Consider the following 27937-nt stretch of genomic DNA (forward strand, 5'->3'; position numbering starts at 1 on the left):
CAGCTACCTCCATCTCATGAATACAAATATGTTTCGGTAATGATTTGCATGTTTTCCCACTGGTTTGAAGCCTTTCCACATAGACAAGCTACTGCTTCTTCGATAACTAAAATCCTATTGGAAAAAATCATCCCTACCTGGGGAACCCCTCCTGAGCTCCACAGTGACTGGGGAACCCATTTTGCTGGTCAAATATTACAGCAAGTCTGTGCTGTTTGACCAGTTCTACAGCATTTTCACTGCTACCATACTCAGTGTTTAGAACTAGTCAGACTAACCAAAAGCATCATCAAAACTCAACTGGCAAAATTTGTGGAAACCCTCCAACTCCCTTGGCCAAAAATATCGCTGATGGTCTTAAATCTCAGATCCAACCCTTTAGAACTCATAAACTTTCACCCTTTGAAATAATTACTGAGTGCTCTATACCTCTAGCTTCCACCTCTTTTGACCTGCACCTAATAAAAGGAGATATATTTCAGTATTGCAAAGGCCAAATTACATCCCCCCAAAATAATCATGCTCTAGTAGGGCAATCTTTTCACAGCACACTCCCAGGAGATGAAGCCCTCCAACACCACACACTGCAACCTGGGGATTTCATTTCTTGGACAAGACATCTCCAAAAAGATTCTCTTCAACCACATTGGAAAGGCCCTTATCAAGTGTTATGGACCATCCTTGGGCCACTAAACTCCAAGAGTTGACTCCCAGATTCATGTGTCTCATCTAAAGAAAGCTCCAAACCCTGACTGGACCTGCACATCAACTGCTGACCTCAAATTAAAGATTTCCAGGAAATGAAGCATAGGACACTGAAGTAGACAGCTTCCCCAAGATGACAGGATCAGACCCGTATATTCTCTTCTTTCTGCCCTTGGCCTGCAGCCAATGAGAAGCCACCACCACTTCCAACTCTCATTTTCCTCCAATGAACTTTTGTTCAAAATAACCCCTCCCAACTTCCTCCTTTCCTCTATACAGTGATGCTCTCCTCTGTTCTCTATAGATTTGCCTATGTTTCACCATGGTCTGCTTGTCCGAAATTGCAATTCCTCTGCTATTCTTGAATACACTCGATTTTGCTGGCTGAATCGCTTACCTTTTTCTTTCAGAAAGTTGACGATCCTGTAAAGTTCATTCATAGACACTTGTGTAAACTTGGGGTGCCTACACTAGATATGAATATACCTGTTAAGATCTAAGTTTAACTGAAAACCATTAATTTGGAAGATAAGCATGCCAGATGTTAATCATAGATAGGTGAAATACAATCTGTTTTTGCACCAACACAAGAGATTAAGATACTAAGGGGAGCAATGACCTCGATATTCCTGTATTCACTTTACACAGTGTATCCAGTTTTGTGAATACACTTGTAAGGGTATTTTACAATAATTCTGTATAAGATCACAAAAGATGAAAACATGCAAGTTTCTTGTAGTCCTTTACATTTCTGAAACTAGTGTTTACATGTTCGGACATGGACATAGATGCATTCACCACCATACAAATGAATATCCATTTTGATATACTTATGCAAATATTCATTTACAAATGCATTTAACAGCACAACAGTTGGGATATATATGATAAAAAGAGACTGATTAAACTAATAATGCTATTTGTTAAGTTAGTATTTATTAAATACACATCCAAATTCATATGATTATTAAGGATGAAGCCAGCTAGGATTCATACCCAGGGACTATCTCCTTGCTCACTCTGAACTCACATGAATCACCATAGTGGCAGTTCTTGAACAGGCCTCACAGGAACATTGAAGAGAAGCTAATATGATTGATTAGTATTCAAAACAGGGGGAACAATGCATTTAAAGGGTCAAGTAGTTCTGGTTAAATTGAAAAGGCAGAGAGGCTTGAAGAGTATCTTTTACATTTTTTAAATTTCTGAACTTCATTTAGGGGATACGCTGAATGTCATAAACACAGTAACAAGTTATAAAAAAAAGATCTATCAATTTATATTATTTTGAATAGTTTACATGATAACTTGGTGGAAAGAGATCAGCAAACAAGGACAATCCCTTTTTCTTTAGAATTCCAAATAGCCATTGTTTTTAACTAAAAAGACCTGGGGCAAGGGGCCTACAAAGATCCAGGAGAAGGATTAGATAACAGGGTTAGAAAACAGGGTTTGTCACTGTCAAGTGGTAGGAAAAAAGGTTACCTTCTTTCAAACACTAGTTCAGCTATTAAAGTTACATTTGTACTTTTCTTACATTGTTTTCTGTTATAATCTCCTGGAAGGCCAAGCCCTGCCCCCCGCCCCCTTTTTAACTTTTTACTATCTTAAAATCACCCAGTCTTCAGCATAGTATCCTGGATCTTGTATTTTTGTTAAATTATTAACTGAAAGTTAGAATATAATACCAATTATATTGAATGCCTTCTATGTGCTGAGTACTATTCTAGGGACTAAGGATAGAAAAAAGTTATGAAAAAAATGGATGAAAAAAATTTAAAATTCTTGCGTCCATGGAACTCACATTCTAGGGAACAAAATAATATATGCAGTCTAATACATCCATTTAAACATTTATCATGGGATTTTCATGTATGTTAAATGATTTTTTTCTCAGAATGCCCCCTCCCTCAGCCCTATAGCTAGAAACAGACTACTACAGTGAAGCAATTTCCTACTAAGTGGGAACCTCAGAGATGTAAGTGCTGGTGGTTACAACCACACACAACTTAGAAATGCATAAAAGACAACAGAAAGTTCAATTTCAATATAAATAAATACTATGCTCCCATGATTCTAAATCACATTATGAAGTGGATTTCTCAACAATTCACAATCATTTTCTTAAGATTAATGTCCTTTTAAAACCTAGAGCTCAAAAGAATCAAATATTACATCTAACCATATTAGGTAACCAAAGGGAAAGTAAAACCTAATTGTTACAGTATTCAAAATTCTAAAGATATAATTTAGTAATTCAATAAAGAGGAAAACACGCTAAGTGGGTTTCTTCTTTTTTCTCTTTTGAATGACAACCTTGGGATTATGTTAATTAACATGTTGTCAAAGTATTTTCAAAAGCATTATCTCAAGGTTTTATTCATTGTATGGCTTTCAATTATCAATTACTACTTGATTTCACAATGGAAAAACGATCTGTAACTTATATACAACAGATTCAGCATGTATAAGCATCAATCTAGGGGAACGAAAAGGTATCATAGGTACTTCTCAGAGACACTTCCCATCATTCTGTTTTTTCCTGAAGATCCCAGTTAAGTTGGCCTTTATAGCTACCAGTTATTTCCGGCCACTGTGCCTTTTCCCTTAGACTCAAAATTTCACTCCTATTCTCCAGCCACTGCAGTACACAGGTACTCTTTCTAACGTTTAATAACGAATTTTGTTGTTGGCAATTATTAGAAAATTGACAAGATGTAAAAGTAGCAAACGAGAGAAAGAACTGAAGCTACAAATTAAAGATCTCACAATAAAAACTGTCCCTATAATTTATGCAAAAATAGACAAAGATCCGTTAGATCTTCTATTGGTCTTTCTTTCTACTAATTCAATTCTAGTCTTAAAGCCAGACTCCCATTGCATAATCTCTTATTATTCAGTAAGACTATTGCATTTTGGTTTATCTTATACAATGAAGTTTCTACTCCACAACCTTTCCTATCTCTGAGAGAGATAGGTCCGTAGATATGGTTAACCTGGCGTTAGGGAAGGTACTCATCTACAACTTAGAATAAACTCCAGTCTATCATTTTACATTCTCATTTTACTTTAAAAATTCTTCAAACGTCATTTATTTTCTGACATCTTCAAAATTACTACCAACAAAATGAACACTCTGTAACAATCAACAATACGAAATGCTTGCTCTGGTGAGAAGGGACTGAGAATTCTTCCTCCAAACGCGGGAAACATCAAGTTTGAAGTTTAACTTCTAAAGAGCGAGATAAAAAGACCTTCACCATTTGCAGAGGGAATTTGGCGGAAAGAAACCCCGTTTTCACTGAGAGGTCGCAAACCACTGGCCCGCGGTAGAGGCAGAAGCGCCCGGTACACTCCCACCCCGGAAAAGTGGCAAGATGCTCCCGGGCTTTCAGGAAACAGCCATGGAAGGCAGGCCCGGCATCCTCAGCAGAGAGTTAGCTCACGTCCGGGCCCGCAAGCTCCGCAGGTTCGTCATAAACACACTAGGCAGAGATAGAAGGGTGGCTGAGGGGACGGATCACACAACTGTCAAACGAAGCCCACCCACCACTTGACCGGTCCCTAAGGCGACAGCCTTCCGGGCGCGGAACACTCACCGGTTGCCTCAGGATTCCGACTACAACTCCCAGGAAGCTGCGCGACTGACGGAGTAGCGTCCTTCCCAGAATGCAACAGAACGGGGACTCCATCCCTCCTCCTTTCTCTGCTCCTCCCACCTTTCCACCCTGCGGCACCCGGGAGAACCGGAGGTAGGGTGCGGGAGGGGACCACCAGCCCTCGGCGTGCTTCGTCAGACGTTGGGAGGGGGACGGGGCGGGGAGCAGGGGGAGAATGGGAGGACGAAGGGGAGGGGAAAGGGGAGGGGAGGGTAAATAGTGGGCCAGGCAGGAAGATGGCGGCGGTAGCGGAGGTGTGAGTGAACCTGGGTTTCTGCAGCTGGATTTTTCTCTTCCCTTCTTTCCTTTTCCTTCTGTGTTTGAGATTGGCATCGAAGGGGCTGAGTTCGGGTGGTGGCGCCGGGCGCAGCGCAGGGGTCACGGCAACGGCGGCGGCTGACGGCTGGAAAGGCCGGCTTGTCGTCCTTCCCCGGTCCGCTCGGTGTCAGGCGCGGCGGCGGCGGCGGGGGCGCAGCGGCCGGACTTCGTCCCTCCTCCAGCTCCCCCCTGCGCCGGAGCGGCCACTCTTCCCTTCGCCATCCTCCCACCCTTCACCGCGGGTACTGGACGCTTCCTCCGGCGTAGCTCAGGGAGCGGGGGCCGGTCTCCTGCTCGGCTGTCGCGCCTCCATGTCGGATAACCAGAGCTGGAACTCGTCGGGCTCAGAGGAGGATCCGGAGACGGAGTCCGGGCCGCCTGTGGAGCGCTGCGGAGTCCTCAGCAAGGTGAGCAACCCGCGGGTCCGAGGGCCCCCTCCTCAGACTCCACCTGCCGCGAGGCGAGCCGCTGAGGGGATGGGGTGGGGTTGGGCGGGAGTCACGGACTGTCCCGGGGCGGGGGATGCGGAATGTGCCGGGGTGCGGGGCTGAGTACTGCCGCAGGAGTGCCAGGGTTGGGGTGGGGGTGGGGGGGAGAAGGGGACTGTCCTGTTCACTTGCCCTGGGCCCGGGGGGTGGCGGCCGAAGACTGGAGAAGACGTGTCCCAACCCCGGATTCGGTTTGGGAGTAGGATGGGCACCGTGACTTGGGACTCGGCGACATCTGTCCCGGGTGTAGGAATCCGGGTTGGGCAACAGCGGTGTGCGAACGACCGGGTATGGGAGCAGTACATATCGGACCTTTTCAAACGAGATTAGTCCAGAGATGCAGAGCAGGTTTGTAAGATTCTATGGATGCGGCGGTATAGACAGTAGCCGGAGCAACTGGGCATGGTGCGGAAATCTGAGGTGGTAAACTATGCCAAGTTTTATACAGTGAGAGGTCTCAGTGAGGAGGACTTTTGTACTTTTTCCCCTCATCCTTTTCCCTAGTTCAGAAAAGAGCTAGTGAATCGACACGTGATAGGTACAAGAAATATTCATAGTAACTTGGAACATGTCAGAATAGAGGCCGACCTTTAGTCCAGGAAGAAGAGAACTACTAATAATAAAATATTCTTGCAAAGGGCCAGAGTAAGGAAAACACATCTTAATTTTCCTGAAAATTTAAAAAACGCTCTTTCAAAATTTTAGCAAAGCAGAATAGTAGTAGGACTGTAAGGCTAATTAGTTAAAGTGGATGAGCCCCTTTTTAGGAGAGAAGATGGATGATTTTTTTCTTTTGATAGTACATGGTTTGGGGCTTGTTTGTTTGTTCGTTTAAAGTTTTTGCTCTGAGAAGATCCGCATTGCCTTTTTTTACTTGCTTCTCTCTTCCTGTTAAAGTTTTAGAAAAGGCCAGTCCCTCAGCAAGCTAGTCATAAGATACAAGATCATGTGCAGCCACTGACTATTAAGAAACCATCCTGCTTCCAGTATACATATTTTGGCTAAGCATTTGGACATTTATTGTGGAATTGTTTCTTATTAGGTTTTTCTGTTATCTTTAGAAAGTGGTGAAAAGGGGGTTAGGTAAGACATGAATGTCAGAATTAAGACTTGCAAGTGTTAACTTTCATTTACATAGCAGAAAAATCATGATGTGTCTTGATATTGTGATCATTAGAATTGCAGTGAAAGCCTTTCAGTAAAGTGAAGCTCCCTAGGGTTTCTTTAGATTGAATGTAGGTTGTAGTTTAGGAATCTGTATTGAACACATTCTGTAGAAGCTATACATTTTCAGGTGGAATTTCAGGTGTGTTCTTTGCTTCTCAATTCTGGTAGATTCCTCACTTTTCTCATTAAATGAAAGCTGACTTCCAAACTAGTACTCTGGTGGTGGTAAGTATTTTATAAAACAGGCTGAACTTTTGACCTATTTGATACTACTATTTTGGGGGGGCTGAGGGGTGACGGGTGGAAAGAGTCTCCAAAGCTCTCTGAGTATTCACTGTTTGCAGAGCAGTATAGTAGGTATACCATATGACAAAAAATGGAAAACTATCTCTTTGATATTTAAATGTCGAGAAATGTACTTTCTGATCACTTCTGTGGTAGGTAAATAACTTTGATGTTGCTGCATATGTAGAATCAACAGGAATATAGTTTTTGGTATTTTTGTTAACAGCTATGAAGGCAATTTCTGTGAAATTTAACAATGTATGGTTATATATAATGATTTCTGGAAGCTTTTTTTTTTTTTTATGTCTTCAAGGTTCATCCTTGTTGTTTTTGTTTTGTTTTGTTTGTTTGTTTTTTGGGTTTTTTTTACAGATTTTCTTTATTAATTTATTTGAGAGAGAGAATGAGACAGAGAGAGAGAAAGAGCATGAGACGGGGGAGGGTCAGAGGGGGAAGCAGACTCCCTGCTGAGCAGGGAGCCCGATGCAGGACTCGATCCTGGGACTCCAGGATCATGACCTGAGCCGAAGGCAGTCGCTTAACCAACTGAGCCACCCAGGCGCCCCTGGAAGCTTTTTAATCAAGAACATTTTATATTGAGGATGTCTGGGTGGCTCAGTGGCTTAAGTGTCTGCATTCAGTTCAGGTCGTGATCCCAAGGTCCTGGGATCGAGCCCTGAGTTGGGCTCCTTGTTCAGTGGGGAGTCTGCTTCTCCCTCTCCCTCTACCTGCCACTCCCCTTGCTTGTGCGTGTGTGTGTTCTCTCTCTGTCAAATGAATTAAAAAAAAATTTTTTTTAAAAAATATTTTATATTGAAAACATGTTTTAAAATTTAAAGTACGTATATATTTTGATCCATTTGTATTCACCTGGTAATTTATACAAGAGTTAGAACTCAGCAACTGTTCTTTTCCTTCAATTGAGTAATGTAGATAAGTCTCAATACTAATGTGTTTTGTTTCTTCCCCTCCCAAATGGAATGAATTTGGAATGGCGGGAGGGGATAAACTTATATTAGAAATATACCAGTCCAGAGTTTTTTTTTCTGTATGGTAATTTAAAATACATGGAAATATCTATGAAGCATATTTTCTATGGAATGACTTTTTTTTTTTTTAAGATTTTATTTATTTATTTGAGAGAGAGAGAGCATGAGAGGGGGGAGGGTCAGAGGGAGAAGCAGACTCCCTGCCGAGCAGGGAGCCCGATGCGGGACTCGATCCTGGGACTCCAGGATCATGACCTGAGCTGAAGGCAGTAGCTTAACCAACTGAGCCACCCAGGCGTCCACTTCTTTTTTTTTTTTTTTTTAAGATTTTATTTATTTGAGGAGAGAGAGAACGAGCATGGGGGAGGGGCAGAGGAAGAAGGAGAAGCAGACTCCCCCTTGAGCAGGGAGCCTGATGTGGGGCTCAATCCCAGGACCCTGGGATCATGACCTGAGCCGAAGGCAGATGCCTAACCAACTGAGCTACCCAGGCGCCCCTATGGAATCACTTCTTAAGCACGTAGGTTCCACGAATACTGGAGAGACAATAATTCTAGTTGGTTATAACAAATATCGGGATGGAAATTGACGGGAAAAGATTCATGCCTTAGTGGGACTTGAGAGAAACTAAGCCTGGATAAAATAAATGTCGTCAAGCTTCTTGTGAATTCTCTCCATCCTTCAAGGTTTACCTTATCTTCTGTTTCTCCACATACCTAACTGTTGAGTGAAATTCTGTCCATCTTTAGAGTTTGGTTTTTTATAAGATTTTATTTATTTGTTTGAGAGAGAGAGAGGGAGCACGAGCAGGGGGAGGGGCAAAGGGAGAGGGAGAAGCAGACTCCCTGCTAAGCAGGGAGCCCAATGCGGGGGGCTCTATCCCAGGACCCTGGGGTCATGATCTGAGCCATAGTCAGTTGCTTAACCAACTGAGCCACCCAGGAGCCCCCATCTTTAGAGTTTATCTCAAACTCTATTCTTAGCATGAAGCCTTTTCATATTTTGCCAACCATTTTAGATCTCCTTCTCTTGAGCTCCCATAGTATTTTATTTGTAACTTGTTCTGACTCTTCCTCTAAATGTATTGTTTTCCTCTTGAAATTATGCTCGCTGGACTATTGGGACCATAAATCTTTGATTCTGCTTCTGTGTATAGCATATTGCCTTGTCTCTGTTAGATGGGTGAGAGTGAGGGAATGTTATGAGAAAGGCAAAAATCTGCCTTCTAGGAGAAGCTAACATTTACTAATAAGTAAAGGGTCTTGAAGCTTACCTAATTTATTGGGTCCTCTATAAGAAAAAAACTTAAAAAATGGACACACAATTGCTGGAACCCATTCTGTCACTTTGCAAGAGGTCTGTTCTAGTGAACTGCACTGAAGGTTAAGCTTCATTAGTTCTGCATAACTCTGTCTCCAACTGAGAAAATACTGTGTCCCTGGCAGTGTTGTAAGTCTATTCTTGTTTAATCTTGACAACTTTAAAAGGTAGAGTTTGACAAGGAAACAGAGGATAAGTAACTTGACCACAGTCACACAGTTACCAGCCTTCTGAGGGGCAGTAATTGGAAATGAGGTAGGATTAAGGTATACCATTCTAAACAATCTGTATTATAGGCAATGGGGAGTTGTCCATGTAAGTTTTGGAGCTAGTGGTTCAGTGAGATTAATATGTAAGATAAGTAAGCCAATGTGCTTAATAAGTAAATAAAATTGTGCAAGTTATGAAAGAAAATACAAAAGATGCTAGAGGTAAGGTTGTTAAGCCTTCTCAAGAGTCTAGTAACCTGACAATTTGATTGGACTAATTGAAAATAGAGAAGAGCCAAATTTAAGGGTTTAATATGAAGGAAAGATGAATAGGAGTTGATGACAGGCTGTAAAGATTGACAAGAAACATTATCTCTTATGAATATAGTAGGGGTATTCATGATTTTTTTTCAGCGAATCAAATAACAAGCAAAGAAAGTAAAGCTCGGAAAAGTTAAATAACTTGTCGAAACTCCTTATGTAACTAATAGAGTCTATCTGATTTTATATGCACTGCTCTGTCCATACAATACAGGAACACTCAGCTAGGTTTGAATCTGAATTGACTGCAGAAATACCAGTATAGCAAAGGAAATAGGAATATAGGGAAGAAAGTGCACCTTATTGGAGGAGATGAATGCGGTTTTGTATGTAACCATTGTTGTTTCGAGTCAGTGTATAAGTGGTGGTAAGTCATAGGGAGTTAGAAATAAGGAAATGGTGATTAGGGAGCTCATGGGAAAGAATGTGTTAAATTGCCAGCATGGATGAGCTCTCAGTGAAGGGTTGTAATGGTGGACCTTAGAAGATTTAAGAGCTGAACTGTCTCAAACATGCTGAGTAGGGAATAGAAAAGTAAAGATTTCTCAATGGGTATAGAGCCTGAGCCAATGCGGTATATTTTTGACAGTCCATTTTTAATTAGTTTTTGGCAGATAGTGTTGGAATTAGTTTTTGGAATTATCTATACATACATAAAACCCCCAAAGCATAAAAATATACAAAATCAAGAATTCCCGTAGAGGTTGCATTTCTGGCTTTGCAAGTTTATTGATTGTGATCTGCAGTGTGCAGCAAGACTTTAGCAACACAGAAACCATTTATAGGCACTAGAAACTGATAATTCAAGTGTTTTTGAAAACCAGTTTTTTTTTAATAGTTGTATTATTATTCTTGGATTTAAAAAATAGATCTTCAGAGAAACTTGGAAAATGAGTTAACTGTTTTTAATATGTAGTATTGAGTTCTATGGACAAAAAAGTAAAGTTGATATAGACTTAAAGATTAATATCTAGTATTTTTGCTTGGATGGAGTTATAAATATCATACATGTTCATATAAGAACAACTTAAACAAAAGTAGAATTAGGCCATGATTAGCTTCATACTTCTGTTGATTTGAAAGCTTCATGCAGTACTTGGCGTAGGAGAATGAGAGGCTATAAACCAAACTTACTTTTCTATTGAATATGTTAATTATGGTAGAGACCAAAACAATCTTAAGTGTCATGAAGTTGGTGAGGAGGGGAGGATGAAGACACACAAAAAAAGCAGATTTTTTTTTTTAAGATTTTATTTATTTATTTGACAGAGAGAGACACAGCGAGAGAGGGAACACAAGTAGGGGGAGTGGGAGACAGAGAAGCAGGCTCCCTGCTGAGCAGGGAGCCCCATGTGGGACTCGATCCCAGCACTCTGGGATCACGACCTGAGCCGAAGGCAGACGCTTAACAATTGCGCCACCCAGGCGCCCCAAAAGTAGAATTTTTAACTGAACTCTGCATCAGTTTTATTCCTCAAATGTTAAAAAGAAGAAAATATAGTATTTATAATTTTGTAAAAATTACTGAAAATCATACAATCTAGAAAATCTCAGCTTCTCACTTTTTATAATCATTTATACTGTTTACAATTAAGCTAGAACTTTTCACATTTTGGTTTTAAAATTAGATTGATAGCTGTTTCAGAAAGTTTGGATTTCTAAAATACTGACTTTTATATTTTGTTTTCCTTTTCCCTCCCGCCCCCCCACCCCCTTACCTCCAGTGGACAAACTACATTCATGGGTGGCAGGATCGTTGGGTAGTTTTAAAAAATAATACTCTGAGTTACTACAAATCTGAAGACGAGACAGAGTATGGCTGCAGAGGATCCATCTGTCTTAGCAAGGCTGTCATCACAGTAAGTTCCTCTTCTTCATTCAACAAGTATTTATTGAGCATCAGCTGTACCCTAGGAATTGTTCTAGCGGCTTGGATATATCTGTGAATAAGAGAGAAAGATCTTTGCCTTTGTGGAGCATAGAGTCTAATACTTCTTTCCATAAAGTTATTTTATAAAGACAGATACTATTTTTCTAGTTGTTATAGCAAGCCCTTAAGAGATTCAGAAAAAAATTTATTTGAAGACTTCATATCTGATGAGATTAGGACAGTTACGTGGCAGGTTATTGAAGAAGTTAAAGCAGAAAACAAAAAAAAAAATGTATCTTAACATTTAAAAATTTTAACTTAAAATACTTAAATCTATATTCATTTGCCAGCTTTTTGATGTAATGTTAACACCATCTCTTTGAATGTGGAATTGAGAGTTGTTCTTGTAAACTATATCCATAATGCATGATTTGCAATTTCCAGTTTTGATTTCTCTAAAGTGGAATAAAAACTTAAAGATAGTTTTGAAAAACCCAAAGTATAGGTTCTTCTGATTTTTTATGGTTTCCTTAATATTTTACAGATGTCTCATCTTTGTCTAATTCAGTACCTTTTTAAAGAATGACTCACCTTTATTGAGTCGTTCTACTTAGTCTGTATTCAACTTAGTTTACATAGAAACAACTCTCTTTTTGCATCCGTATTCCATAGACTTATGTAATATTAATTATGTAAGGACCACATCAGGTAAACTGGCATAAACAGGTTTGGGAACAACCAACTGATTTGTGAAACATAACTCAACCTGTGGGATCAGAAGTGGTTAAATATGCTAAAAATAGCATATAAGTTGAGAATAGTCAGTGTGCCATGGCATATTTAATAAAAGAGCAAAAAAAGATGTTGGGTAAAGCAGGTCAGTTAAGTGGAGGTCAGTTAAGGGTGGTATTGTACTGAAAATCTAGAAATGGGTATGTTAAAACCTAATCATAGATTTTACTGATACATTCAAAGAGAATTCACAGGATAGAAATTATATTGCTTATAAAAGTGAAAAGTATACTTTGAGTCTGTGTTGATTTCTAAATCTGACTTACATATGTTTATGTTACACATTTGAGGAAAATCTTACAGTATTTTGCTCTTATTTTTCATACATTCTACCCCTCATGTATATTCAGAGTTTGAAAACAAACTTAGTTGGATATTGAGTTGGAAAAACTTGCAGAGGAGTTGTTTGTAAGTGTTAAGAATGAAACTACTACTCTCCATTCTTGGGAACAATTTTAAAGAAATTTAAATTGAAAGAAATTTTAAAGAAACTTTGAACATAAAAAGCTCAGTATTGACTTGTATGTTGTACATTATATGGTGTATTTTGAAGTTGTGTATAGTTTTGTATTTTGGGGTTTTATTTCCCTTGAGATAGATTATTATGCTAGAGGACAGAATAATGGATGCAAACATGTTTTTAATCTTGAAGTGTCTTTCCTTGATTCTTTCTCTCCTTCCTTTTGCATATTGTCAAATGCTTGTTAGTTGTTACACTTGATTCTTTGAAAATACATTGTTGGTTGATGTGAAAATGGGAGGAATGAAATTTTATCTTTATTGTTTACTAAATATTAGTATTCCTAGAGTACTATGTTAGTTTCTATAGAGTTAAATATAGTTACCCTGTTTTGAGTTATGAACTGAGGTGATAGTGCATGGCTTATTTAAGGAAAAGAAAAAATTTTAATAAACAATTATATTGGGGTGCCTGGGTGGCTCAGTTGTTAAGCGTCTGCCTTTGGCTCAGGTCATGATCCCAGGGTCCTGGGATCGAGTCCCGCATCGGGCTCCCTGCTCCGCGGGAAGCCTGCTTCTCCCTCTCCCACTCCCCCTGCCTTGTGTTCCCTCTCTCGCTGTGCCTCTCTCTGTCAAATAAATAAATAAAATCTTAAAAAAAACCAAACAAACAATTATATTGCATCTGCTCAGACAAAAACAACTTATTTCTTTGTAGTTTTTTTTGTTGTTGTTGTTATACCTATATTTGCATGCAGAACTTTCATTGTGGTACATGGTCAAAGAAATGGGTAGGAAAGTGATACAATTTGAAAGGAGATGAGGAAGGGACCTAGTGGTATTCAGTAAGCTAAGCAGTGATAGAGAAGGTAACAATATAAATGAGGCAGCAGATTCTGATTGATAGCCCTCGATAAAGTGAAACAGGTTGTAGGGAGAAACACAAACATTTATATTCCTGAAACCCTTCAACTTTCAGTCTCTTCCTTGCTCTGTGGGTTCAAAGGTTCACTGTTACATATATCAAGGAAATTACAAAATATAACTGAATTCAGTGAACTTTTCACAGTGAAGTTTACAAATAGAACATGCACTTGAGTTAAATTACAGAAATGTAATGCTAATCTTCTCTGTTAAATAGGTATCTTTCGCTTTTCTTAAGTATGGGCTATTATATGTATCACTTCATCTCGGAAGACAAAAAGTAAATGTCAATGTTGAATTTGCTCACATGGCACCCTTATAAAATTGACAGTATTCATATGTGAAGAAATCTGGACTTGAAGAATTGTAACCATTAACATATTACTTGTTGGTGAACCTGGTGTCTGAGCCCACCTTTTCTGATAGAACCTAATTCATTGTTAAATTCACTTTTAACTTTAACAATTAAGTCATTCTTAATTTATTTTAATCATGTTCTTTGGCTATGTGATGATAAATTGGGTGAAATATTTTCAAAGAATAAAGTATTTCCTGGGAGAATTTATTATTTGGAAATAATTCTTAATGTAAAGGGATTGTAAGTGAGTGAGTGAGTGAGGAAAAAAACAGTACTTCTTCATTTTATGAAAAATAAGCTATCTGTATGTAGAGTAAATGTATAAAGAATGTTGAATTTCTGAATTACTATAGTTTGTTATTTGCTTAAGACCTAGTCCATGCTACAAAACTTGCCAAATAGTAGATGTTCAATATATGTGAGTTGTATTTTTTCAATCAAAAGCAGTGTTTTTGGAGTATTTAAACTTTTTTATTTTTTAAAAATCTGTTTTTAAATAAAATACTCATGGTAAAAAAATGTGATCCATGGCATGAAAAGGTTTAAAAAGTAAATGCTTCTCTTTGCTCTTAGTCCTGCATTCAAGAAATAAAAAGTTAAATTTCTGTTTTGTTCTTCCAAATAATTTGAATGCCTTTAGAAGCATTTACTTGTTTATATCCTTCATTTTTATTTACACAAATAGCATCATATTAAATCTCTACCTTGTTTTCTTTTAGCATGACTTGGGTGTTAACTACTATATTCTGTTGAATTGTATGGATGTACCATATCTTGTTTATTTGCTCCCTTCCTCTTTTTGGACATTTAGATTATATCTATTTTTTTTATTGCAAATGTTGTGGGAACAAACATTTATTTTAAAATTTGTTAATAGTTACTGTCAAATGACTTATTCAAAAGAGTACCACTTTTCACTCTTACCAGTAATGTATGAGTGCCTATTTTCCCATACCCTCAAGTATTGAGGAAGTTGGATTTTGGCAGATGTTAAAATATTTGTCAAACTGCTAGATAAAAATAATATCTTAATATTTTAAATTGCATTTTCTATTTATGAGAGTAACTTCATATGTTTATAGGCCGTTTATATTTCTTTTTCCTCTTCCAGTCATTTATTCATTTCTTGTTCTTTCTTTTCTTTCCTTATTGATTTATAGAAGCTCCTGATAACATGGTAATTGGCCATTTGTCATATTTGTTGCAAATACTTTCCACAATTTGTCATTTGTGTATTCTTTCCTTGTTTTATAGTCTTTTGTAGCCTTACAGAAATTAAAATTTTTTACTTACTCTTATTGACCTTTTCCTTTATGGCTTCTGCATTTAGTTATGTTTAGATAGTATTTACCACTTAAAAGACTATAATATAATACATAGCTATATTTTCATCTGAAATTTACATTTGAATTTTATTCCTATGAGAGTTATTTTAGTCTAAGGAGTGATGTGGGAATTTAGCTTTTTATTGTTTTCCAAATGACTGTATATTCTAATGCCATTAGTTGAATAATTCAGCTTTTCTCTACTGGCTTGAAATGTCACCTTCATTATATATTACATTCCTGTGTGTGTACTTGGGATTGTTTCTGCTCTCTCATCTGTTCACTTGGTTTGTGTATTCCTCCTCTTTGTAGCATGTTTAAAATTATATTACTGGGTGCCTGGGTGGCTCAGTCGTTAAGCGTCTGCCTTCGGCTCAGGTCATGATCCCAGGGTCCTGGGATCGAGTCCCACATCGGGCTCTCTGCTCGGCAGGAAGCCTGCTTCTCCCTCTCCCACTCCCCCTGCTTGTGTTCCTGCTCTCGCTATCTCTCTCTCTGTCAAATAAATAAATAAAATCTTAAAAAAAAAAAAATTACTAATATTTCATCAACCAACATTTCATGATTCTTTCATGAAGATAAAAGAAGTGATTTCTTTGCATTTATTGAGATAAGATGTTTTGGGAATTAGGTAGGTAGAGATATTTGGTATAATGAAAATAGTAATGTCTTTAGAATTGGTTTGCCTAGGGTCTGTAGTCCCAACTCACCCTAGGTATCTGACTTTGTATACCTGAAACTTTGTAGAACTTCCTTAATTACGAAATGAATGGAATTCCTATTACTCTTGTAGGTTGGCTATAGGGAAATATATCCACAATTTCATGGTTTAATATTTTCAGAGGAAAAACTGCAAGGTAGTGAAAATGTTCATTGCTGGATTTTAAAAAATTAAAGCCAAATAGTTCTTTGGTAAGTAGGGGTTGAAGGAGAAGTTGAAAGATCTTGGCAAAATTAAAGAAGCTAATAGAGATGTAAAAGCAAGGGAAGGAAGTATTCAAATTGAAGAAAACTATAAGACTAAACAAAAAAGTTTTAAAGTGCTAAATAAAGACTAATCAGATCCAAAAAGTTTTTGAAGGTGGAATTATAAAGTAAGAAATTATGATACAGAATAATGTTTAGCAAACTGGATATCATCAAAGATGAGTAGTGTGCCATAAATAATCGTTATACAAGGAACGCTAGATTAGTGAGAAATTTTAAGAAATTGGCCTTTTATGAAGTATGCAGTTTTGCTATATTGAACTGGTAGAAAGAGGAAGGTATATACAACAAGTAAAAGTACTAGATAAGATATTAGTTGGTAATTCTTATTTGAGGAGCATTCGCCTATGAATTTCTAAAGAAATTAGAATCTTAAACTACTAAGATTTATGCCTTGAAAAACTAATAATATCTGTTCAGTTCATTTGGAAATATCTTCTGTGTTTAGGTAACTTGAATGTGCCTCGAATAATGTAATTCATATAATTCAAATATTTAAAATATTTGGTAAAAGGTTTTTGTTTTGTTTTGTTTTTTAAGATTTTATTTATTTATTTGATAGACAAGTAGGCAGAGCAGCAGCAGAGGGAGAGGGAGAAGCAGATTCCCCGCTGAGCAGAGAGCTGGACATGGGGCTTGATCCCAGGACGCTGGTATCATAACCTGAACCCAAGGCAAATGCTTAACCAACTGAGCCACCCAGGCGCCTGGTAAAAGGTTTTGTAAGTGGAAAAATATAAAAAAGGATACTTGTTGAAATGTAGGACCCAGAATATTGAAATAATTTGCCCCAAATTATGTAATTACAGAATGTAATTAGCTTGCTAGGTTTGCCCTAACAAAGTACCACAAACTGAGTGGCTTAAACAACAAATTTATTGTCTCCCAGATCTGGAGATTAGAAGTCAGATCAAGGTGTAATCAGGGTTGGTTCCTTCTGTTGCTTTTAGTGGTTTCCTGGCCATCTGGCATTCTGGTGCTTATGGATGCATTAGTCCCATGTTTGCATTCATGTTCACATAGTGTTCTCTCTATGGACATATTCATGTCCACATTTCCCCTTTTTGTAAGGACACCAGTCATATTGAATTAGGGGCCTACTCCAGTGTGACCTCATCCTGACTAATTAGATCTCTGTTACCCTGTTTCCAAACAAAGTCACATTCTGAGTTATGCAGGGTTAGGGCTTCAACAGATTCATTTTGAGCACACGATTCAACCCATGACACTAAATACTTGAGTTAAGACTGCAACCCAAGTCTCCTGATTTCCATCTGGTGTTATTTTATCACATGTCACTGAACATAGGAAAAAATGTATATATATGATGTTTTTTATTTTGTGTAAGATTTGCAAGAACATGCCTGTTAAATATTTATAAAGCAGCTCTTTAAAATTTGTGATCTACTATTAATGCCTTCTGTTAAATCTCTATGATAAATATAGTCTACATTTTAGCATTGATGTTTCCATAAAGCAAGGAATATACATAATTTTCTAGATTTGCCTGCTTAAAACAGTTAGCAGGAGGCTTATTTTCTTAGTTTTCTTGAAGGTCTTTTAAGCTTCGCATATACCAGTTTTTGTTTAGTATTTTTATTCAGCATTGTATCTTTTAATTTCCAAAGTGCTTAACATTTCATTCATGGGCTCTGAAGTCAAACGTGGGTTTCATCTTGTCTCTTCTTATGGCCAAAGGTACCTTTCTCTGAGTTCCACCTTCCTTAACTGGTTAAAGATGGGGAGGATATAAGATCTAAGTATGGGATGCTTATGTGTATTCAACAGAATAACATAGAAGCACTTGTACAGTTCTTAGTATATAATAGGCACTCAGATTTCTTTAAGTTTATTTTAATGTTTGTATTAGAAATAAAGCCTACAGTTTAAAAATAAAGAAAAGGGGAAGCTGGCAAAGCCTTTTATTAAAGGGTGACAAAGATGGCAGATAACTTATTAGAGCCAGGATATGTTCCATTTCCTATTTGAACAGATTCTCATTCATTTCCTTTGACCACTTTTCTTCCACCAAGTTGTTCTGTTTCTCTTATTCTCTCTTTACATATATATGTGTGTGTGTATATATATATGTATATAAACAGTTCAGTTTTTATATGCTTTCTGCATGTTCCTGACAAACTTTTTTCCTTGTTCTATTTATTGTTTTAAGTCATGTCATGCCTTCTTAAAACTCAGATTTATTGAAGTATAATTTACATCCAGTAAAATTCACCCCTTCTAAGTGTAGAGTTACAGGTTTCATAAATGAATACAATCATGTAATCACTACCACAATTTCCATCACCTCAGAAAGATACAGACAATTTCCATCACCCCAGAAGGTTCTCGCCTGCCTCTTTGTAGTCAGTTACCTCCTTATCCCCAACCTCTGGAAACCACTGTTCTTGTAGTTTTGCCTTTCCCAAAATGTTATATAAATGGAATCATACAGTAATGAAGCTTTTTTTGTTTGGCTTTTCATTTAGCATAATGCTATTGAGAGTCATCCATGTTGTTGCATTTATCCCTAACTTGTTCCTTTTTGTTAGAGTACCATTCCACTGTATAGACATACACAGTTGTTTATCCTTCACCATTGAGGGATGTGTGTTTGTATCCAGATTTAGGCTACCATAAGTAAGGCTGCTGTAAATATTCATGTGCAGCTGTTTGTGTAAACTTTCACTTTTATTTCTCTTGGGTAGATAACTAGGAATGGGATTGCTGGGTCATACAGTAAATGTATGTTTAACTTTATAAGAAACTGCCAAACTGTTTCCCAGAGTGGCAGTACCATTTTATTTTCCTACCAACAATGCATGAGAATTCCAGTTGCTCAACATTTTGTCATTGCTTGTTTTTTGTTTTTTGTTTTTATTTTAACTAGTCTAGTAGCTGTGTAGTAATATCTCGTTTCAACTCACATTTTCATAATGACTAATAATGTTTTATATCTTTTCATCTGCTTGTTATTTGTATCTCTTTGGTGATATGTCAGTTCAAATCTTTTGTTTCTGTTTGTCTTCTTAATATTGAGTTATGAAAGTTCTTTGGATATTCTGGATACTGTAACTTTTATCAGACATGGGTGGTTGTTTTTTTTTAATCAGACACATATTTGGCAAATATTTTCTCCTAACCTAAAAGGCTGATTTTTGTCACTATCATCAGAAAATCAGTTACATTTAAAACATATTTAAATGTATATTTTGCAGACTTTTTGCTCTGAATTCTTAGGAGCCCTTGAAGGCTATTTATTTCCCAGTATAGTGTACAAAGATACCAGCAGTATTATTAGGTTTTTAAATAGGTTATTTATAGAGAGGTAGCATTTCTCACATTCTTTAAATTTTTATTTTTTAATTTGGGCACACAGTGACGCTAAGTGACAGAGCTTTAGATTTAAAATTACCTGCTTACAATTCATCATGTAGTCAATTCACTGGTATTGCTGTTGAGCTTCTTTGGAGTAAGTGCTGTGTGTGCTTGACCTTAGTTGTTTCTTCACTGAAACAAGAAAACCATGGCTGATAAAGAATGATATATTCTCTTGGTCCCCAAGTTAGAGAATATATATTATCCAGCAATTATTTGTTTTAAAAGTATATGTACCCACTAGTGAGGATTTATAACTTAAAAAGGAAAAAGATCACTTATAAAGTGATCATAAGGTACTAAACGACCAAAAAGCCGTGATTAGTTCAGGCTCATCCAGAAATGAAGGTGGTCTCTAAAATAATGTATCAAGGGCAGGAGACAGGGTTGGGTAATGATTCTTGAAACTTAAATATAAACCCAGTTTCACGCAGTGAAGTTTTCTCCTGTTGTTAAAGTTGTTAAGTGGTTTCATTTAACTTTTAAAAAATTAGGAAATTCATCTCAGTAAGGATGCATATACTTTATCTCATTGCCCAAAGTCAGTAGGTTAAACCGAAAAGGGAGAACCAGAGATAAGACAATAGAAGAGAGCATTTTAGAAGCTGGAAAACAGATGGACAAGTGCAAAGTGAGTTAATAGGTCCTGGAAACCCAAATCCTAAGTTATCAGTTGGGAAATCTGAGAACTAGATTTACATTGCAATAATATAACACTTTAATAAGAATTTGGATATGAAAGTTGTAAAAAATAAGGATACAGAGTATCAGTTTAAGAAGCAGTCAGATCCCCAGATTTTTCTCTCCCAACTCTGTGTGGTTGGGTGGTTGACCTACCCCTGCACTAACCTGGTAAAGATAGGAGGAGGTTTATTCTTTTTTTTTTTTTAAGATTTTATTTATTTGACAGAGAGATAGCAAGAGCAGGAACACAAGCAGGGGGAGTGGGAGAGGGAGAAGCAGGCTTCCTGCCGAGCAGGGAGCCTGATGTGGAACTCGATCCCGGGATCCTGGGATCATGACCTGAGCTGAAGGCAGACGCTTAACGACTGAGCCACCCAGGTGCCCTAGGAGGTTTATTCTATAGGGATAATAAAATAGTGGTCTCTGGGCTGGAGAGTGCGGAAATGCAATTAGAAGCAATTGAAAACAAGGACTGATACTAAAATAGAGGTGGTTAGGGGAAGTGTGCACTGAATACAGAGACCTTAACTTTACCCTATTCACTTACGTGGTTCAGCAAGCTCTAAGTGACAAACTTTCATACTGAGGGCAGGAGATTGCTGGAGACTTGTCTAGATCAAGGGTGAGCCAGCCCAACAGGAAAGACCTAAAGATAACATCAGAGCTTCTTCAACAAAGTAGCCCAACTGGATTAGCCAGCAGTGAAGCTCATCTTTGATAAACTGCCCATACATAACTTTTCAGGTTCCAGTCAGCTTTGTGGATCCCCAACTTTTAGAAATGAACAGACAGTCAAGGACCACCAGGCATATGAGGTTTCCAGTATGAAAAAGATCAAGAGAATAAATACAAGATGAGGCAACAAATTTTCAAATATCCCACAAAAATAAAGAAAATTTGGTTTCTCTGTATTCTCAGAGAATTTGGAATCATGAAACAAAAATGTATACTATAAAAAAGAAAGGATTAAAAAGAGCTGTCGGAAAATATAAATACGGTAGCGATGATGAAAAAAATCAGAAGGTTAGAAGATAGAATTCTAACCATTTCCCAGAAAATCAAGAAGATAAAAAAGATAGTGAGTGAGAGAAAAGATAAAATTAAGGAATGATCCAAGAATTTTAATATTTGAGTGGTAGAAACTTGAGGAAGAGAGAAGAAAGGTAGCGTCAATAAAAGAATACAAGAGTATAAAAATCTTGATTTCAAAAACATAATGAGTTTACTGAGATGAATGTAAGAAAACATTTTATAGGGCGCCTGGGTGGCTCAGTTGGTTAAGCGACTGCCTTTGGCTCAGGTCATGATCCTGGAGTCCCGGGATCGAGTCCCGCATCTGGCTCCCTGTTCGGCAGGGAGTCTGCTTCTCCCTCTGCCCCTCCCCCCTCTCATGTGCTCTCTCTCATTCTCTCTCTCAAATAAATAAATAAAATCTTTAAAAAAAAAAAAAGAAAACATAAAAAATAAAAGAATACAAGAAAAATTCATAGAAATAAAGGACATGAGTTTTGGGGTGCCTGGGTGGTGCAGTCGGTTGAGCATCCAACTCTTGGTTTGCGCTAGGGTCGTAATCTCAGGGTCCTGGGATCAAGCCTGGTGGGGCTCTGCGCTCAGGACAGTGTCTGCTTGGGTTGCTCTCTCCCTCTGCCCCTCCCCTCTCTTTTTCTAAAATAAATAAATCTTAAAAAAAAAAAAAGAAAGGATATGAGTTTTCACTTTGAAAGGGTCAAGGAAGGCCCGGCATATTAGATGAAAAAAGACCCATTATTAAAGACACGTCCTTGTACTGAGTCAGACCACTGGGAAGAACGAAGATCCTGCATGCTTCCAGAGAGGGAAAACAAATCACAACAAAGGATGAGGTTTCAAAATGACTATGGACTTCTCAAAACACTAGAAGCTAAAATGCAGTGGGCCATGCATTCATGCTTCTGAAGAATTATTTTCGACACTAAATTCTATATCCAGCCAAACCATTAAGGCACTATAAGGGTAGATAAAAGCATTTTAAAATGTCTCAAAAAATTTACTTCTTGTGGCTTTTAAAATGTCTTATTTATCTTCGTTCATTTTAAAATGTCTTATTTTAGATATATCATGTATCTACAGATGAAATGATATGTTTAGAAGTTGCTTCAAAATAATCCATCTGGAAGGGCTTGAATTGGTGGGAGTAAAAAGGGGGTTTATTACCCTGTTCTTTATTTTGCATATGTTTGAAAATTCCCGTAATAAAAAGTAAAAAACACGCAAATACACATTCTACAAAGCTTTCTTTTAGAAAATGTGCCCTATCAAAACAAGGAAGTATTAAATAACAAAGAGGGAGATATGGCAGAGAACATTGTTCTCAAAGTGTGATCTCCAGGCTATTAGCATTAAAATCAACTGTGAACTTGACAGAAATGCAAATTCTCGGGCCCAATCTCAGACCTAATGAATCAGAAACTCAGCTATGAGATTCAGCATTCTGTCTTCTAGTGATTCTGATACATGCTGAAGTTTCTTGCTCTCCTAAAACAAGAAAAATAGCTATGCTCAAGTAAAGAATGGATATCTCATTATCTTAACTGCGCTTATTCTCTGGGCTTTGATATTTGATCTGACATTTAAATGAATGGAGTCATTATACATAAAGGCAGAGGAATTGCTATTAGTTGTGTTATTGGTGCTAGCAGTCTGAATGGACAATGGATATAAAAGGTTCAGACTTTGGTAAATTGTTAAGTGATTGTCTCAGAAACGGAGTAGTTATGAGTCGAACAGATGAACATCCGCCAAATCAACCTTACTGCTGGTCTAACTGGCACCTTGACATTCTCTGCTAACGATGTTCATTGAATTTTTCATTATCTAGAATGTCTTTTCCCTCCTCCACTATCAAAACCCTGTCTTTTCTCTGGGTCCAAACCAAGCCACAACTTTTCAACAAACCAGTCCTCATCTTGTCTTAACTATAAGATTCTTAAAAAAGAAACATGGACTAAGCAACTGTTATGTGCTAAGCATTGTTAGGTATTTTATGTTACCTCCTTTAGTCATCCTAATAATCTCCTTGAGTCAATTGATGTCTTCAAGTAATTTAAGATGGAAGAATTAATATCTGAATTTCTCAAGTGAAATGAAGTATTTCGGGCTCAGTGAAAAAAAGAAAATGCATTATACTATCCTTTCTCTGCTGGGCTTCAGGCTCTCTTGGGTTATAAGGTTTTGCATGATCTGCCGTCTTCTTAAACTTCATTTCTTGCCAGACTTCCTCCTCTCCTAGTGTCATTTCCAGTCATGCTGTACTTTCAGGGTTTTATCTAGGCTTGCTCTTTCCTGCCACAGATCTTTATATGTGCTTTTCTTGCTGTTTGGAATGTTCTTTCTTTCTTCCTCTGTTCATTCCATTTCATCCTTCTCTTGGCTCAGGTATTACTTCCTTGGAAACCTTCCCTGGCCTGCCTGACTAGATTACTTCCTTTATTATAGGCTTTCTTAACATGATGCACCTTTCTTGTTTATGGCTTGTTAACAGTTGAAGTTTTACATTTCTTGTGTGATGATGTGGTTAATGTGAGCTCCACAAAGTTAAGGACCTGTTCATTCTTACCACTGTATCCTCAGTGCCTCAAATGGTACTTGGTAAATCATAGGTGTTCATAAATATTTCATTGATTGGCTGGTTACATAGATAAATAAATGAATGAAAGTTTTAAATCATGGTTGTCCAATAGAAATATGTGAGTCACAAATACAAGTCACATATGTAATTGAAAATTTTCTAGTAGCCACATCAAAAAAGGAGAAATAAATGAGATTGATTTATTATATTTTATTTAACTTAATATATCCAAAATATTGTCATCCTAATATACAGTCATAAGAAATTATTACTGGGGCGCCTGGGTGGCTCAGTCAGTTAAGCATCTGACTTTTTTTTTTAAGATTTTATTTATTTATTTGACAGAGAGATACACAGCAAGAGAGGGAACACAAGCGGGGGAGTGGGAGAGGGAGAAGCAGGCTTCCTGCAGAACAGGGAGCCCAATGTTGGGCTCGATCCCAGGACCCTGGATCATGACCTGAGCCAAAAGCAGATGCTTAACGACTGAGCCACCCAGGTGCCCCAAGCGTCTGACTGGATCTCAGCTCAGGTTTTGATTTCAGGGTTGTGAGTTCAAGCCTCATGTTGTGCTCCATGCTGGGCATGGAGCCTACTTTAAAAAAAAAAAAAAAATTACTAAGATATTTTACATTCTTTGTTTTCTGCCAAGTCTTCAAAATCCAGTGTGTATTCTACACTTACAGCTCATCTTAGTTCAAACTAGCCACACATGGCTAATGACTACTATATTGGACAGCACAGGTTTAGATGTCAGAGCATATTGAAAATAAATTCAGGGCTGCCTGCATCATGGTCCAGCCTTTACCTCAGGGTAAATATTAAAAGCAGGGTTTTGTTTATTTAGAAATTCCCAAAATTGAGGTAAAAATAAGAGACAAAATACCCAGAGGGTACATCAAGTCAATATGTTAAATGAAAAACATTGAAATGAATACTGAATATTTCCCTCAATATTTGCGTGTTAGGTTTACAAACAGAAAAGAAAAAAAAAGTCTTAGGAAAGATGTTATGCAACTGGGGACAGTGAGATTATGCAAACTAACCTTGTCTGGGAATCTTAGGTTCTGCTCTCTTAAAGTAGGTAACATTTTTATTAAGTGGCTCTTGTTATTTTAGCATCTTTTATTGTAGGGTGAGTCTTGGAAGGTTTCTCTGGCAAAGTATTACTGTATTTTAATGAGTCTGACCATCAACTTTAAGATGCACTGTTATTTTATATGTCACATTGCCAATTCTAGTTGATACCATTTGTAAGACAACATCCTAAAATTTGTGTGTATGGCGGGGAGTTCTATAATGGGCAAAATGAGGTATCTGAGTAGAAATCTCAAAGAGGAAAATTAATGTGGTGAATGGAGCCCTGGTAAGGAGCAGCAGTTGTCAAGTTTCTCCAGGGCTAGTTGAAGGAACTATAAGGAGGTCTGTCTGGCTCGAGGCCTGTATGGTTTATAGGCAAGGGGAAAGTAGTAGGAAAAGTAGGCACAGAGGTGGTGCTCCTAGTTGTCTAGAGCCTTGTGGATCATTGTAAGGACTTTGACTTTTTATGCTGAGTGAGAAGGGAAATTATTGGAAGCCTGAACAGTAGAGTGATTTAATCCTAGTAACAGGATCACTTTTGGCTACTTTGTTAAGAATAGATTGTAGGGCGCCTGGGTGGCTCAGTCGTTAAGCGTCTGCCTTCGGCTCAGGTCATAATCCCAGGGTCCTGGGATCGAGTCCCACATTGGGCTCCCTGCTTGGCGGGAAGCCTGCTTCTCCCTCTCCCACTCTCCCTGCTTGTGTTCCCTCTCTCGCTGTCTCTCTCTCTCTGTTAAAAAATAAACAAAAAATCTTAAAAAAAAAAAAAAAAGAATAGATTGTAGAAGGCAAGGATGGAAGCAGGAAGCCAGAATTAGGCAGCCCTAAGTGGCTATGCAAATAATCCAGAGGAGAGATAGCAGTGGTTTGGATCAGAGTAGTATTGGTGGAGATTATGAGAAATGATTGGATTCCAGATTTATTTGGAATGTATAGCTGACAAGGTTTGCGGATTTGCTGATGGATGCCTCATATGATGTGAGAAAAATGAAGGGTCAGGTGATTCAGGTCTAAGCAATTGGTAGTTAACATTTACAGAAATGTAGAAGCCTGCAAGAGAAGTTTGGTGAAGCAAATCAGATGGCCATGTTTGGATGTGTTGAGATTCCTCTTAAGCATTCAGGAAAATATATAGAAGAGGCAATTAGGTAAAAGTTTGGAGGTTGGAGGAAGAGGCCTGGTTGAAATGATAAATTGTGTATGTTTGTATGCACATGAATGTACATGTGTCACATGGTATGTGTCTGTAAATTTATCTTTTGATCCTCAAGTCATTGACTATTTCTTCAGAATTCCTTTTTTTTCTCCTATGTGTTTAATCTTTGATTTTAATATTAGTGATTTTGTCAACTGTTTGATGACATTGTCTCCCTTTAACAATGGGATATAAAGAGAGAGTAAGCAGCTGGCTTTCAGGGGTCTCTTGTAAGGAAAGAGACAGCTCTTTTTATAAATCATTTTTAACTTTTATTTTGGAATAATTTTATACAAAAAGTTGCAAGAGTAATGTGATAACTTCTGTGACACCTATTTTAATTTATTATTTATTATTTATTATTTAACTTTTAATTTTGAAATAACTGCGCTTTCACAGAAATTTGCAAAAATAGAGCACAGGGGTTTTATTTATCCTTCATCCAGTTTCTGTGCATGGTAAAATCTTAGTAGCTGTAGTACAGTTGCAAACCCGGAAGTTGATATTGGTACAACCCACAGACCTTATTCACATTTTACCAGTTTTACATGTACTCATTTGTGTGTGTGTACATGTGCATGCATGCAGGTGTGTATATGTAGTTCTATGCAATTTTATAACTTGTAACCACCATTACAATAAAATACAAAACTGTTTCACCAGCAGAAAGAACCCTCATTCTACCCCTGTATAGTCACTGCTATCTCTCTTCTCTCCCTCCAGCCTACTCTCTCATCCCTAACCCCTGCAACCAGTAATCTTTTCATCATTTCTGTAACTTTCTCATTTTGAAAATTTTACATAAATGGAATCATACAGTGTTACCTTTTGAGATTGGCTTTTTTCCTCAGCGTGATTTCCTTAAGATCCCCTAGGCTATTGAGTATATTGATCATTTGTTCCTTTTTATTGCTGGGTAGTATATGTATAACAGTTTGTGTACCATTCACCGGTGGAAGAACATTTAGGTTGCCTCCTTTTGGGGTCTGTTACGAATAAAGCTGTTAATGAACACTGGTGTGCATGTTTTTATGCGGACGGTAGTTTTCTGAATTTCAGTCTCCACATTCGATAAATAAATGTTTTTTCAGTGTAGGTCACTGTCCTAGGGCCCGAATTATACTGGTGTGCCGAACAGGGCCTCTATTGTACACAGTCTATAATCACAAATGGTTGTATAGATACATTAAAGTGCTCTTAAGGCTACAGGCATGATTAGGATTGCATTGTACATGTGCTTTTGTAACCTCTTTATTTTCTTCCCACATATTAAGATGTCAAATTTCCAACCTTTGGAAATACTGTTTTTGAATGGATATCTAATACTCTATTATGAAATGAACATTTGCTATTTTTGGACTGCTTATTGCATCATCCAGAGGTCCACTCAGGGAACCAGAAACCACTGCAGGTATTTATTTCCTCAGAAAGTGTTCAGAACTCAAAGAACAGAAGGAAAACATCGTGGGTAAGTGCATAGGGAGTAACTGCAGAGACCAGCTTTTACAAATTCTGGGGCCAGAGGAGTGAAGGGATGAAGTTGGGGTTATCAGAACCTGTAAGTTGGATAGAGAGCCCTGTAGAGTTGGGAGTTGGATCTCTGAGGAGAATGGGTTGCCCACTGGTGCTGGTACCAGTATCACAGGAGCCTTTTGGGACTAAGGCTTAAACCTGAGTTGAAAGGCCTGCCTGATTAGGGAGGACTTTCCGAAGCTGAGGCTCAGACATCTGGAGACGGGCTCACTGTTCATCTGCTATCTCAGAAGGAAATGCACTATGCAACTGAGTCTCAGACATCTAGAAGGAAAAGTATACCCAGT

At 37.8% G+C, this 27937-nt stretch overlaps 2 protein-coding genes across 2 annotated transcripts in view; one reads left to right on the forward strand and one right to left on the reverse strand.

Annotated features, from left to right (window-relative positions):
- Positions 1-4592, reverse strand: part of POLK (DNA polymerase kappa) — a 71150-nt gene extending 66558 nt beyond the window's left edge. The window contains exon 1 of the mRNA XM_081826714.1: positions 4305-4592. The gene's annotated coding sequence lies outside the window, so the exon portion shown is untranslated. The remainder of the gene's footprint in view (positions 1-4304) is intronic.
- A 10-nt stretch (positions 4593-4602) lies between these two features.
- CERT1 (ceramide transporter 1) overlaps positions 4603-27937 on the forward strand; it is a 103848-nt gene continuing 80513 nt past the window's right edge. The window contains exons 1-3 of the mRNA XM_081825592.1: positions 4603-5089; positions 11186-11403; positions 11500-11584. Of these exons, the coding sequence (XP_081681718.1) occupies positions 4994-5089; positions 11186-11403; positions 11500-11584 (399 nt within the window). The 5' untranslated portion in view covers positions 4603-4993. The remainder of the gene's footprint in view (positions 5090-11185; positions 11404-11499; positions 11585-27937) is intronic.

This window comes from Leptonychotes weddellii, chromosome 7 (genome assembly GCF_054177405.1).
Source record: "Leptonychotes weddellii isolate Sample4059 chromosome 7, ASM5417740v2, whole genome shotgun sequence".
NCBI classification, from domain to species: domain Eukaryota; kingdom Metazoa; phylum Chordata; class Mammalia; order Carnivora; family Phocidae; genus Leptonychotes; species Leptonychotes weddellii.